This window comes from Dunckerocampus dactyliophorus, chromosome 11 (assembly GCF_027744805.1).
Source record: "Dunckerocampus dactyliophorus isolate RoL2022-P2 chromosome 11, RoL_Ddac_1.1, whole genome shotgun sequence".
Taxonomy (NCBI): Eukaryota; Metazoa; Chordata; class Actinopteri; order Syngnathiformes; family Syngnathidae; genus Dunckerocampus; species Dunckerocampus dactyliophorus.
Genome location: NC_072829.1, coordinates 23241026 through 23255728, shown reverse-complemented (window position 1 = coordinate 23255728; position 14703 = coordinate 23241026). Strand labels below are relative to the sequence as shown.

The 14703-nt window shown below is 44.5% G+C and overlaps 1 protein-coding gene across 4 annotated transcripts in view; it reads right to left on the bottom strand.

Moving 5' to 3' along the window:
* flt4 (fms related receptor tyrosine kinase 4) overlaps positions 1-14703 on the bottom strand; it is a 70229-nt gene that overhangs the window by 13868 nt on the left and 41658 nt on the right. For all 4 annotated transcript variants that reach the window (XM_054791951.1, XM_054791953.1, XM_054791954.1 and 1 more), the window contains 8 exons: positions 13271-13406; positions 12737-12845; positions 9702-10052; positions 9102-9248; positions 6837-6968; positions 1539-1645; positions 1001-1136; positions 480-584 (listed from right to left, as the gene is read on the bottom strand). In XM_054791951.1, coding sequence (XP_054647926.1) covers positions 480-584; positions 1001-1136; positions 1539-1645; positions 6837-6968; positions 9102-9248; positions 9702-10052; positions 12737-12845; positions 13271-13406 — 1223 coding nt within the window. The remainder of the gene's footprint in view (positions 1-479; positions 585-1000; positions 1137-1538; positions 1646-6836; positions 6969-9101; positions 9249-9701; positions 10053-12736; positions 12846-13270; positions 13407-14703) is intronic.

The following is a 14703-nucleotide window of genomic DNA, read 5'->3' as shown; positions in this document are numbered from 1 at the left end:
GTTTGACCCCTTAGGGCCACCATAATTCACGCTCATGTTTGGCAGTTTCAAGTGGGTAAACATTATAGTTGACAAAAAACAGTGATGATGCAAATCCACGTTTCACTTGTTCATCTGGCAACTCAAGGTTAATTATCTTCCTGACCATAAAGTCTTAAAAAGTCAGCCTCGGTTAGCGCGTCATCCAAATTGAACAGAGCGCTTCACACGATGATAGAATTAGGGAATGTTTGCTCCTTTAAGAGACACATAAAACTCTACTTAGCTCAACTTTGTGATCGTTAGGACACTGGACCGCTCTTTGGAGGCTTGATGTGTTCTGTCTGAGTGACTTTATGTAGCTTTACATTTTATTTGTTTGGTTGACCTTCCTTCTGTGCAATGCTCTGCACAAAGCTGTTATAATTTGAAGTGTGTAACCCACGAATACAGAGAGTACATAGACTGTACAGTTTTCCATATGAAAAGATAAATCCTACCTTTCAACATCTTGACAGCCACTGTATCCGGACGTGTGCTCTTGCTGATGGTGTAGATTGATGCTTCAATTACCTTCCCAAATGCACCATGGCCTAAAACCTTTCCTGTGCACAGGGACACAAACAAACCCAACATTTAGACCGGTTGATATTTACTGGGGTAATTTCAGCAAAATGTAAATGCATCTGGCAGCGATGGAGACCAGCCAGACAAATTACAATCTCAATTGCAGCGTTTGGAAAACAGTGCGCTCCAATGAGTTGCAGCCAGAGAGCAGATGCTTTTTCCTTGGGGTGTTTTTAAAGAGCCGTGCAGGGAGTGAGCACATATTAAACATTAGCACTTTTCTTGGCCGTCTGCAAACCAAACTCTTCCATTAAGAATTCAAGGGAATGGAAAACTAATTGGGTTTCATCCATCTATTCTCGCCTTTGTATTCCCTCATGTTTCTCCCCTCCACCTGTTCCTTCCATTATCCCAGCATGCTTCTGCGCTTGCCCCCCTCTCACGGGCCTCTCACCCAATCGGAGTTGATCTCGAGGGATTTCCCACTGGGAGGAGTCATAGGGCAGGTATTCGCACTGCTCATCCATGGGCACCTCTCCTGGGTCCATGATGATTGACAGATACCCCGTCTTAATGTCCGCGGGGTTGATCTGAGAGACACAGAGACGTGACATATAGTTGTAGCGGGCGGAAAATGAAAAATGAAAGCACCCCGAGAGCAATGTTAGCGTGACAGAGTAGAAAAATGTTAATGTATTTCTCATAGACCCAACTATTTTGCTGTGGAGCAGCTGTGTGATGATGACTAATGTGACAAAGTGAGCAAAATAATAAATGGCAACATGGGGGCTCGTCGTGCTCGTCCTTGTTATGGGGTTTAATAACCGTGAATGGCGTAATTGCCCCCCCCCTCCACCACCTCCAAAAGCTACAGCGGTCCGCAAGGAAGGTGACTTAGACAGAGCAGAGCTGTGGTGAGTCAGAACTTGAATAGTCACGCTGTCCGCCTCTCTCACAAGCACTCAGACACACAGGGTGAGAAGACCTCTGACCCGTTTCACATTGCAGAATATGAGGATGAGTAAGGCCCAGAAGAAGACAGCGATGACTCCGGTCCCGATGAGGATCACGATCTCCACATTTGCCTTGTCGCTTGAACCTGTGCAGAGGGACAGGACATTAAGATGGGAACGTTCTGTAACTGCTTGGATTTTTAATGAATTCATCCAGAAGGACTGCATTCGCACAGCACAGCATTTTAGAGGTCAGATGTTTTTGGAGAGGACACAGACGACAACAGTGGGCAATGAATCGTGGGTTATGGATGGCCGCTGGTTCATTAGTATTCCTGCCACAATTTCAACATGACAACAAAAGAACGTTCTACGCAACTCAAAGAAAAGGTCATTTAAAAGTTTAGGACAACTCACAGGGCGTTCCACGGAGTTTAGAGAAATCCATAATTATGAAATGGAAGGATTTGAGGGGGATGACGGAGGTCACCAAGACGCCGATGACCACTCTGAAGGAGTCAAGAGCTTCAGTGGCCCAGATGAGAGAGACTGCACATGCACAGCAGTTGCACTGGTTTTTCACCATTTTCAGCTCCTCGAGAGCGTGGCTAAGAGAGAGCCACTGTTGAAAGAAGCTCACATGAAATCTCGCTTGGAATTTGTCCAAATGAATAAAAATTCCTTGGTTTGACGAGAGAAAAATGTAGCTGTTTGGCTATCAGACGAGATGCTGTGTTTGGCGAGCACCAAACACTGCACATCACCACAAACACATCATCTCCAATGAGAAGCATGGTGGTGGCAACATCATGTTGTGGAGATGCTTCACAGGCCCCAGAAGGCTTGTCAAGGTAGAGGGGAATATTAATGCAGAACAATATCGGCAAATCCTGGACGATAATCTGTTTCAATCCGCAAGAGAGCAATGCCCTGGGAGGAGATTTCTTTTCCAGCAAGACAACAACCCCAAGCACACAGCAAAAGCTACACAGAACAAGGTAAATGTTCTGGAGTGGCCAAGTCAAAAGCCCAGAGGTCTCGTCTATAAAGCGTGCGTTTGCACAGAACATGGCTGAAAAGTTTTCCATGCAATGCATGTGATCTATCAAAACACAACCTGACGTGTGAATGTGCGCACCGTGACGGCACATTTGGCAAAAAGGTGACGCACATCTTAAATGAACGGAAGTCATGTTAGAAATGAACATGCAATGGAAGCCAATAAATGTTTACCCATGAAAACACGGCATTATTGACTTGAAAGCATTTGTGGAAGGCGTTGCTATATTACATGACACTGACGGGTATCATTTGTCAATGAAATCATATCCTACATTGCATGTGCTTGTCAACATATGGTGAGTGCAAATAGACTGATAGTCGCCATTACGCACCAGTGTAGTATCCGAACTAAAAAGTACATGAAAAACACAACGCAGCACTTGAATATTTCACCATTTAATTTGATCATCATGAGAATATGATCATGTGTTTGCAGAGCGAATATGTCCTCAGTGACTCTCTTTTTTTGACAGTTTATCAAAAAATAAGACAGTTCTTCATTGCATATGTCAATTATATCATCAATACAACATTTATCTGTCTCACCATGCCCTTTATTTGGGTGGATAGTGGCAGGGCCGTGTACGTAAACTAACTATTATTAGTTTCCTTTTCCACAAATGATGGGGTTTTGTTTTGTTGTGCTTTGAACTAATACACAAAATGAGTTCGTCATGCAATAATTCGATTTAACTTCTCCCCCGTTTTGACTCTTTGCATCCACCTTGAAATAAAACTGATTTCGCTGAGCTTATAGTCATCGAAAAAGTGAATTAATTAACAATTAGGTACAAAATGTAGGAACATGCTCACTAAAAATGGAAACGTGTGCCGCATTTTTGCCAAATACAAGCATGAAACGAGTACATCTCGTCATTATCCGCAATCGTGATGAAAGAAAATCCTCATTATGTATTCACTCTTCACGCTCTGTGATTGGCCAGTCACACACAGCGACCGCCCCTCCAGAGACAGACTGCGCGGGCGCAGCCATATAGGAGCTGAGGGGTGCCTCATTCACGCACGCGGTGCAATTGGCAAGTTGAAAACGGCTCGTGTGGCGTTGCCTCCGCTGCCTTATGTTTTCCTCAGATCGCCTCTATTTCGGTTTGCAACTAAAGTTGCTTGGGAAACTTGTTTTGTAAAGTAAGCGGCGCATTTGACAAGACCGCGCTGTGCAGGCTTGTGTTGCGTCAGTCGCTTATGCAACTCCATTGGGGCAGCGTGACCGCTTTTTTCCTTGAAACGTATTTTTGTCTTATTCCATGAAGTCATCATAAAACAGGCGTGTTAACTACAATATAAGAATATGAATCACCAACTTCACAGATCATTAAAACATAATAAGTCCAAGTGAAGTCATAAGTCTTACAGATGACTTCCACACATCTGATCAACGTCTGATCAATCCATGGCAATTTCAGACTTACCGATTTAAGCCCCACCCATTTCCAGTTAAACCACGCCCATTTCCGGTTTATGCCCTGCCCACTCCGAGTACATCTACGGATAATAGATGGGTGAACAGATACAGATACAGACACAGATGGTGGTGTACTCGCTCATCCCAAGTGTCTTGATAGCCGACCACATTCTTTTTAGTTTTGAATCAGGTCGCCCCGATTCACACCGGCGACAGCGGACGTGCTGTCACTCAATCAAGAGCCTGACAGCGGTCGGTATGAAGGACCTGCGGAACCTCTCCTTACACCGTGGGTGTAACAGTCTGCTGCTGAAGGAGCTGCCCAGGCAAACAACAGTATCATGTAGCGGGTGAGAGGTGTTGTTCATGATGGATGTCAGCTTAGCCAACATCCTTCTCTCCCCCACTTCCTCCACGGAGTCCAGAGGACCGTCCAGGACAGAGCTCGCTCTCCTGATCAGCCTATTGATCCTGCTCCTGTCCCTGTCCGTGCTGCCCCCTCTCCAGCAGCCCACGGCATAGAAGATGGCTGAGGCCACCACAGAGTCATAAAAGGTCCATAAAAGAGTCCTGCACACACCAGAGGACCTCAGTCTCCTCAGCAGGTGGAGGCGACTCTGGCCCTTCTTGTAGAGGGCGTGGGTGTTGACGGACCAGTCCAGTTTGCTGTTAAGGTGAACACCCAGGAATTTGTAGCTGTCTACCAACTCTATGTCCGTCCCCTGGATGTTCACCAGTGTAAAGTGAGATGTTTTCCTCTGGAAGTTAATGATCATCTCCTTTGTCTTGCTGGTGTTGAGTTGCAGCTGGTTAAGCTCAGTCCAGCTGACAAAGTCCCTGATGACCGTCCTGTATTCCAGATCGTTCCCCTCTGAAACACAACCAACAATGGCTGTGTCATCGGAGAACTTCTGGATGTGACACTGTGTGGAGTTGTGTGTGAAGTCCGAGGTGTAGAGGGTGAAGAGGAAAGGGGAGAGCACCGTACCCTCAGGGGCACCTGTGCTGCAGAGTACCATGTCAGACACACAGTGACGGAGCCTCACATACTGTGGTCTGTTGGTGAGGTAGTCTATAACCCATGCAGTCAGGTGTTGGTCTACTCCCACACTCTCCATCTTCACTCTGAGTAGTGACGGCTGGAGGGTGTTAAAGGCACTGGAGAAGTCAAAAAACATGACCCATGATTCTTCTTCCTCCAGCTGCGATTCCGAATGATGGCGGCCATCGTGACAATGCAATCAAGGCTCATTAAACATAAACGCCACATTCACGAGTCACTTTGCATTGACCTTCTGTGGTGAAGTGAGTTTGAGCTGTTTTGTCAAAGAGGAACGGGGGACAATTGCCGTGTCCAGAAGTGCCAACCTGATTGAGACGTATCCACACAGACTCGGTGCTGTGATTGCAGCCAAAGGCGCATCTACTAAATACCGACCTGACGGGGTGAACACTTAGTACCGAGTTCAAACGGCCATCGTGTTCGACGTCATATTAGAGGTCAGACAGTCGTGCAAGACGTCTGGGTACAGCTCAGTTTATTCAGCATCAAAGGATTAACCTTTCAAGCCTTAAAAGGCTGGAAGAAAAAAGTGGCTCAACGTGTTTTGCTGCCTCATTATTTTTACGTGGCTTTTTTTTTTTTGTGAGACTTACTCCACATGGACCAGCCACATCGAGGGATGTTAAAGGAAGAAGAATGTGAGAATGTACAAAAGAAAGCTTTCGTTGTTTTAATAGTAATGGTGGTTAACATCCTTTTACAATTGACTGTATTCATATACCTACTGTACTCTCTCTCTATATATAAATACAGCTTATAATGGCGGCAGTTTGACTCTGGAACAGATCATTTCTATTGCCTTAATTCCCTATCCTTTAACACAGTGGTCCCCAACCCCCGGGCCGTGGGTCATTTGATACCGGGCCGCACAGAAAGAAAAAATAATTTCCATTATTTCATTTTATTTATGTTTTATTTTGAAAACTGGCCGGTTTCTCTCTGTTACCTGCGTCTCACTTGACGCATGTCCATTGTGCGTGTGCTAACTTGATCTCATCCCACACAGATGGACTACTACTGTATTTTTACCATTTTTCTTTCACCTCATAGTAGGTCTCAAATGCTGATACTATGTGGGAATGCATAAAGGTCAGTTTTGATGACTTATTGAGTGCTAATGTGCACATTTGTCTCAAGTTAATTCATGCTAGCGTACTGCCTTTGACCACACACGTCAAACGGTGATGTAATAATCTCTCTGGAAAAACTTGGCTGGAACTTCAACTGGTGGATGGTGGGTCGGCGTTCATTTTGTGCTTTTAATGTGATGTTAAATTAAATGATAAATTAGATCGCTATCGATTTGTGGGAACACAAGCCGGTCCGTGAGTTAAAAAAGGTAGGGGACCACTGCTTTAACAGATTGTGTTTGACCTCAGAGGTTACACTTTGCACAGGTCTTTTGGGACATCAATGACATTCCATTGACTGTAGGGGGTGCTGCTTTACAATCAACACCAGTATCAGCATTCACTACCATCCTGGCATGAAATCTTTACAGTCCTAATGAGCAAATCGTCAATATACTGTAATCGATTTTGCCATGAAATGCTTTCCTGTGAAGCCATTGCATTATTCATCTTGCTTACAAAATTGCACCAGCAGTCAGTGACTTTGATTTTATTGCAGGGAAGTGTGCACGCCTCCGGTAGTGAAGGGTGAAAGGTGAGTAATTAAAATTCAGACCCTACACATGGTGTGTCAGCAGTGAGGAGGTTTTTTTAGGTGATACTCTCGTCACATATTGTGTGTGTGTGTGTGTGTGTGTGTGTGTGTGTGTGTGTCTCACCAATGACGCGGACGGTCGCTGTGGAGTGCACGCAGCCACGCTGGTTGCAAGCAGTGCAGGTGTAAAGGCCCGCATCCTCTTCTCTAACACGCTGGATGCTCAGTGTGCGGTTTGAATCTTGCAGCTGGATCCCTGCAAGGAGTCATGCACCGCTTACACACAAACTCGCCTTTCATTGTCTCAATTACAGTTTATCACCCTTCTCTCCATCCTGTTCCACCTTCAATCTATATTCATTACTCCAGCATCCTGTATGCTGAACTGCATGTCCCAGCAGCCCCTCTAAGAAAGCTGTCATTCAGACGCTTATCTCTGACAGAGAGACAGGCTGAAATATCTAATGAGTTATGTCTCGCCACCTTCTAGCGTTTTTTGCTCTGTGAGTCCCTGAGAGCATATGTACCCATGCACTTTATACAGCTGTGCAAATATTGTTTGTTTGTTTATTGAACGGTACATAAGCGTGGGCGCCTGGTGGATGGACTGGATCACACGCAGACACACACAAACATCTGCCAAATACTTGTCCCTAAGTGAAAATGTTGTGTCGTCACTCTCTCACTCGTTTAGGCCTAAGTAGCAACCTGCAAGTTCACCCGAACGAAACAAACTCCTAAAAATATACCATCTCTGACAGTGTGGGTGTATGAGAGTGTGTGTAGGTTGCCAGGTAGGCGATGAGCTGCTGTTTAAAAATATGTACCACCTACAGCAAGTCTTAGGCACCATTAGATTTGTTGCAGCCAGTCGAGAGCAGACCTCCCTCAAGGCTGAACAGTTTATCCAAGTGTTTGTTAGTTAGCAGGTTACTACTCCATGGAGAATGATGAACACCGTGACGGTACTATAGTGCACAGGTGTCCAACCTAAGGTCCGGGGGCCAGGTTTGGCCCGCCGCATTGTTTTCGGTGGCCCACGAAAGCCTTAAAATACGTATATGTAAATATACTGGATTTGTTCTGACAGTTCTGACAGAAAATTTGTTAAATTTTGCTATTGGAGTTTGTTTTTTTTGCGCAAGCAAAGAAAAGTGCTTGCAAAACAGTCGCTATCTGGCATTTTATAGATTTTGCGGCAATTAAATTGTATCATTATTTTCAATGAAGTGTTGTATGCATAACAACAGGCACCGTAACAACACATCTTGAGCTTCGCGGTTTATTTGATGGTATCTACAGTACTGTTTCATTCATTACAATTCAACGTTGTTGGTTGTGGCACAGCAAATAATTCACGTTTTTATACCTAGTATTATTCTGTGGTTGCATTACAAAAACCACAAAAACAAATAAAGAAAACAAAACAAGTAGGAGTCAATCCGTCTTCAAAGTGTGGCGCTTTCAGAGTATATAAAATGGCTCCCCTCCCCTGCTCCTTCAAAAACGGATTTTCAGGAGGTTTTCTGCTGACCCCAGACTGTTGACTCTCGCACCGTAAGAACTAAAAATCCATTTATTTAGACTTCAAACACAACTGAAGTTATCTAGCAGGTTTGAAAAATGTTTTTTTTCTTTATTTTTCTCAAGGGAGGCAGCTTCACATTTTGAAAAGCCTCGCTTTAGATGCTTATTACGCTGAAGCCTAACGCGATTTCACATCACACATGACGATGGTTTAAACTCCCGAGCTTTGTTTGACTTTTGAAGCATTTTTTTTCTTCCAGAAAATGTTGGTTGAACTCAAAATTGGGGGGCGTCTGAATTTGGAGGTTCCCATGTATTTTGTATTTTTTTCACTTTCCACTTTTCTCTGTCATGGGTCGTCGCAGCAAGTCAATCCCTTGAACGATTGGGCGGCAGAGCAGGTCGTCCAGAAACCAGAAGGTTGGCAGTTTGATTCTCACCTTCTCCACCCAGTCACTGTTGTTGTGTCCCTGGGCAAGGCCCTTCACCCACCTTGCCTCCAGTGCTGCCCATACTAGTGTATGAATATGAATGAGCATATGAGGGTGGGCGGAGATGGCCGTAGGCGTGAATTGGCAGCCATGTTTCTGTCAGTGTAGCGCTTCGGGTGCCTTGAAAAGCGCTACATACAATGAAATCCATTATTATTATTAATGGTTTTGGCTAGGTTTTCACACCGGATACCCTTCCTGACGCAACTCTGAATCGGACCCATACCTTCTGCCTTGAAAGGCAGTACCATTACGCCACCAAGGATGTTTCCCTGTATTTTGTATCACCCCTACTAATTACAAATGACGTAAGTCATTAAAACAACAATGCCAGCGGTGACCCCAGTCTTCATGCAGACGTGCTCACGCACCTGACATTTGGTGGAGCGGCTGGTTGTCTTTGAACCACGTGAGGCGGGGCAGAGGTCTCCCTTCCACGTCACACTCCATGCGCAGCGATTCCGTCACATTCACAGTCTGGTTGGTGAGGCTGCGCCTGTACCGAGGCGCCTCCAAGCCTGAGGAGAAACACACTGAGGTTGGAGCAGAGAAAAAGCAGATGCACATTGTGTGTGAAATATCATTTAAAAACACTGTAGATTGTGCATGATATCTATCCAGGGTTCTCATAGGACTGCAGAGAGGGCAGGGGTGACGAAAATCCTATTAGAGTGTACATCTCATAGGCAGTCATGCGAGGTTACACTATGTGAGTGGATGTAAGTGCACATTTTGTGTTTTTCAGCCCTGCAGCGCCTCAGCTCGCCTTTCTGTCCCATTGATGCGGTCAGTGCCAAGCAGGTACACATCCTGTTAATGTTTGTGTAGACTTGCGTGGGCTGCTCTCTGCAGCAGTGTGCATTTGTTACTCTGCAGACAAGCCTGCTGTGTATTTTAAGGGTGCCACGGTTTTATAGCTATTGTGCTCATGGATGATTGAGTCTGATGCATCCATTTCTTTTATCCCTCACCTTTCACAGACATATATTGGAACAGACAGTGCTTCTCGCCGCTCCGTCTGCTCTGAGCCTCACATACATAGTGACCCTCATCCTGCAGTTGTATGGCAGGAATGGTGAAAACCAGGACCCAGCTGTTGGACAGCCGCTGGAAAGAGAGCTGTCCATCAAGGGCGACGGCATAGAGGTGCACGCTTCTGCAGTCCAGCTCCTGGGGCTTGCCCTGCAGGGCAAGGGGTTCCAGGCGGTACCACTGCAGCTGCTCGTAGGTGTAATTGTCTGCACTGCAGCTTAAAGATGCCGTCTCCTGCTCCAGAGGATTCTCGGATGGATGCACATCCACGCTGAACCCCTCAGGGATGGCTGTAATCATAGAAAAAAACAAGCATTTAATGTGAAAGGAAATCTTGCAGTACACAACCTCCCTAAAGGCTGTTTTTTCCCCTCTATTCCAGTGATGTACAGCCACATGCTTCTCCTTGACCCGAGGCTTCAGCTGCCACTGTCTGACACTCTGTATGTCCACTATGCCCACACTACTGTCATATTTTCAGAAAAAGAAATTGTGTGGAGCTGTTCAACTGTGGAATATACACCAACCCACAACTTGCACAGTCTAACAAGATCCAACACAAAACATACATCAAAAATCGAGCCTTGACGCTGGAAGTCCCACTTCCTACTGAGAACTTTATGTGTGTCTCTAGCTTTAATGCTAATGAGCCGTGTTTGTCAGTGCCTGTCTCCGACAGAGTGTGTGGCTCCAAGAAGTGCTCCTGTGCACTTAATCCACTTTTTACATACACGGGTAGTCCTCAGGTTACGAACGAGTTCCGCTCCTAGGCTGTGATGTAAGTGGAGTTTGAGTGGGAACCGTCGGGACTTATACCTACGTTATACCTAAATGACATCTTAAGCCACTCAAGCTGTCCACAGAACACATGAAGGACATACAAAGTAGCGTAATAAAAAGATTAAATACAATAATGAAATGAAACGGTAATAAAAAGTGGACGACTCCTTACTTTTATCCCTGTGGTTGTCTTGTAGTGCCTTTCTACCCTTTTCTTCTCCTTGTAACACCGCACAGAATCCATGACCCCCCTCAAGCATTCATTAGCATTCACTAATCTCCATCCTTAACGATTAGTCGCGACAGGCGAGCGGTCAAGCGTGTCTCTTCTCTGAGCTTTTTATGATGTTCATTTTCTCTTCCACGCCGATGGCTTTCCTCTTCTGCCACTTGAAGTGTAAAAAGTACGGATGCTCCGATCAGAGTTTGATGCTGCCGATTCTGATACCGATCATCCATGGTACCGTTACCGTTTACATAGATTAGTTAGACATTTTTCAATGTAGTTATGACGAGTGCTGTTGGCTAGGGGTGCCGTATGAGAGGGAAAAGTCAGGAAAATTCCAGTGTGAAGGGAAGTGGGAGGAGGACACCACCCAAGACACTACACTGCACGTAGGGATGACTACATGCTGCAGGCTGCAATGGTACAAGCCACAGGTGATCGGTTTTATGATCGCCGTTTCAAGGCATTTATCGGCATATGCCGATTACATGCTTTTTCCACGGAAATCGTCCGATAATGATCGGCGGCCGATCGATCAGAACATCCCTGTAGTAAAAAGTTAGCTAAAAATCATCAGCTAATGTTATTCTTCCAGAGTGTGGCTGAGAAGGCACACATTGAATTCATCCACCCAGCACGAGGCACACACTGCTTTCTCGTGCCGTAACTAGTTTTACAGCGAGTATCGTGTTTACAGACCAAAATTATGTTTTTAATTCTTTTCTGGCGGCGCTTTCGTAAGCACAAAACAAAACGGAACACTGTAAACCGAGGACCACCTGTACACTGTAATTCTGCACTTGTCCAATGTAATAGATGCCATATACTGTATCAGATACAACAATGTAACTTTCAGGAGTGGGACAGCAGGGCACCGGTCCAGGCTTTATTTTGAGATGTGTAGTGAAGCCTTTTTCTTTTTCATAAAGATGGGCCCCTTGAAGTGGTGGGCATATACACGGGGTGAGCTCATCTAGCTAGGGGTGAGTCAGAGGCAGTATCGTGTCCATGAGGAAGGAGGTTTTTCCTTCATGACGGCATGAAAACCCGGTCTATGATGTCATCAGTGGTTGACTCCCAAAAATGTTACCACAAAACACGTTTTTATAGTTTTATGTGCATAAAACAATTCTAAATGCACATAAATGAATGAAAGGGATAAATCAGCATTTAAGGTCTCATTGGAAACGTGACTATTCCCAAAGACACGATGTGGCAGTGAGATCAACATCTTACCCTTCAACACCACCTTCCTGTTTTTTCATGAGTTATGTCTTTGTTTCTCACCTTCTTTATCAAAATGATGACACTTGCAACTTTCTTTGGCTCCATTTTGGGTTAGGTGAGAAACCCTATTGAATTTAACAAATAACTCATGGCAAAACAGGAAGGTGGTGTTGAAGAGGACGATCTCGATCTCGCTGCCATATCGTGGTCTGTCATGTCTGTCGAGAACACCCCTGCAATGTTCTTTTATTCCTTTCATTCATCGTTTATATGTATGTATATGCATTGTTTTCCGCATGTAAAAGCATTAAAACATGTTTTGTGTTGACATTTTTGTCTTTCTGGAATGGATTAATTCAATTTACATTTATTTCTTGTTTCGGTTTGACTTTCTGGAACAAATGAATGATGCTACAGATTCCACTGTATTGAATTTCATCCAATGTTGTGGCCCATTGGTGTATTTTTACTCACATATTTAATACAAGGCTGTAACTTTACCAATATTTAGGAACGACTCATGTGAGCGTCACACTTTTGCAACTGTGGCCTATTCAATAATACATCCGTGTTCTTTGGTCAAAAATGATGTTGCTATTGAATATTTAAACACCACCTTCCAAGGCTGTGAGCGAATACTGATGCACAAAAAGTACTGATATCTCAAACCTGGATGAATAACACTAAAGTAAACAGCAAGTATCAATTTCAGGGAGGGAAAGGATGATCCGCCGTACTCACTGGTTACATAGAAGTAAATCAGTCGTTCGTCTTTCCCGACTTTATTCTCTGCAGCGCACTTGTACAGGAGTGAAACACTGGCGTTGCGAATCTGCAGCCGGCTCACTGTCTGTAAAGGTGACAAAAGGTGGAGTAAGTATATAATTTTCTCTGAGCAGACATCAAGCAGATTGTGCGCTGGTTGAACACAGCAACGTTCACTCTAATACGAGTGAAAACAACACTCGTGTGTCAGTTTCCGTTTGTTTTCCTGCACTGATTTCCTCTCATATGCCGAGGTGAGGACGTGCACATGTGCGTCTGGGTGTGTTTACACGCAACCCTCGCAGGAAGCCTGCAGAGGAAGACTGTTCTAAATATTTCTACTGTGGAAATGGGTCTTGATTGACAAATTATGTTATGGAGCTCAGAATTTGGGACGCTCCCATAAAAACATCTCAGTTCATAGATGAGACCACTTTTTCAAATCATGTTCCCTCTCGTTTTCTTGATCACGTTCTGCTGCTTAAGAATGAAAACTCAAACTTGTTTAACCTTTGGTCGTCCGTCCACGAGTTCAACTGATGTTTCAATAGCGTCCATTTCATTCACGGCCGTTTCCGAGCAAATGTCCTGCCAGTCCTGACAGTCCCGGGCAATGTCAGTGCGGGCCTTCCTGTCTGGTCGGACCCTGGAGAGAAACACATTGAAGACGTCTCCCCTCATTGACATGCGGAGCAGTGGTGGGTGGATGGAGCACCACATCAAACCACACGCTGGTTTGCCTGTCATATCTCAAAAACGACAATCAGTCATTGAGATGCAGTCTATGTGCATCATACTAATGACACTTGCAACAGAATATGATTATTATCACCTCCAGGTACTGATCCCTCTGAGAAAACCACTAATAGGGGATTTATCTATTATCTACTGTAGTCACCATGATAATATGCCCAGCAAAGTTTTCAAGTACCCTGCCAAATAAACAGAAGCAGCTCTGTGACGCTGGTAGCAGACGAGTATTCTCCCATACATTCATTTAATTGTGGTGGCACAGTGAATGTAGCTTGTCTTTAGTAGTTCAGTCGGTGGTGTTATGCATCGTGAACACACCTCATAGGGATCTGTGTTGCCAACTTAGGAGGCTTGTCTATGTATTTAGCCAGTATACAGACCACTCTAGATACTCTTTTTTTTTAGACAGCGTCTAGCAGCAAAGCAGCAAATCTAGAGACTGTTACTGGCTAAAAATTACATTTCCCATGATGCTTAGAGGATGCTCAGGCGGTAGTGCCGTGGACGAGTGAAGCGGAAGATAATATCATGTTTTGAAGTCTTATACAGTGATCTCTGACACATCTTAAGTAAGTTTGATCAAGTGTAGAATTACCACAGCTTCTGTTTGGACTGCTCGGACCACCACCATCCACCACCACGGGTTTCAAAAGGCTGCACTACTGCGTGATGGAGAGGATAGCTAAATGGCTAATTTGCCTCAAGACAAAAGTGACAACAAGAACGACAACGAAAGAGAGACCGACAAAGCGTGTGACGAAGGAATTGTGCGGCTGTTCAATTGAGATGCTAAAGAAGACGACTTCAGTGGTTTTGGTTCCCAGGAGGGGGAGGAGAATGGCGATTAATGACTTTTCTGGTAGGCTACTGTTTAACAAACCATGGTACACACATCTTTCGGCACTGTTTGGGAAAAAACATGTATTTAATCAGAAGTTTAAAAAATGCGACCTATATATGTACAAATCTTTTTTTCTGTTTAAATTTAGTGGGTGCAGCTTACATACTAGTGCGCTCTATAGTCCGGAAATTACGATACATGCACATGTGTCACGACCAATTATGTACATTATTGTCATCTAGCATTCCCCAAACCCACTACCACAAAGTACTGCAAATGATTTGTAATGGAAATATTTCTTTATTTGAATTTATGGGGAATGTGGCGTATAAAATGAAGGCAATAATGT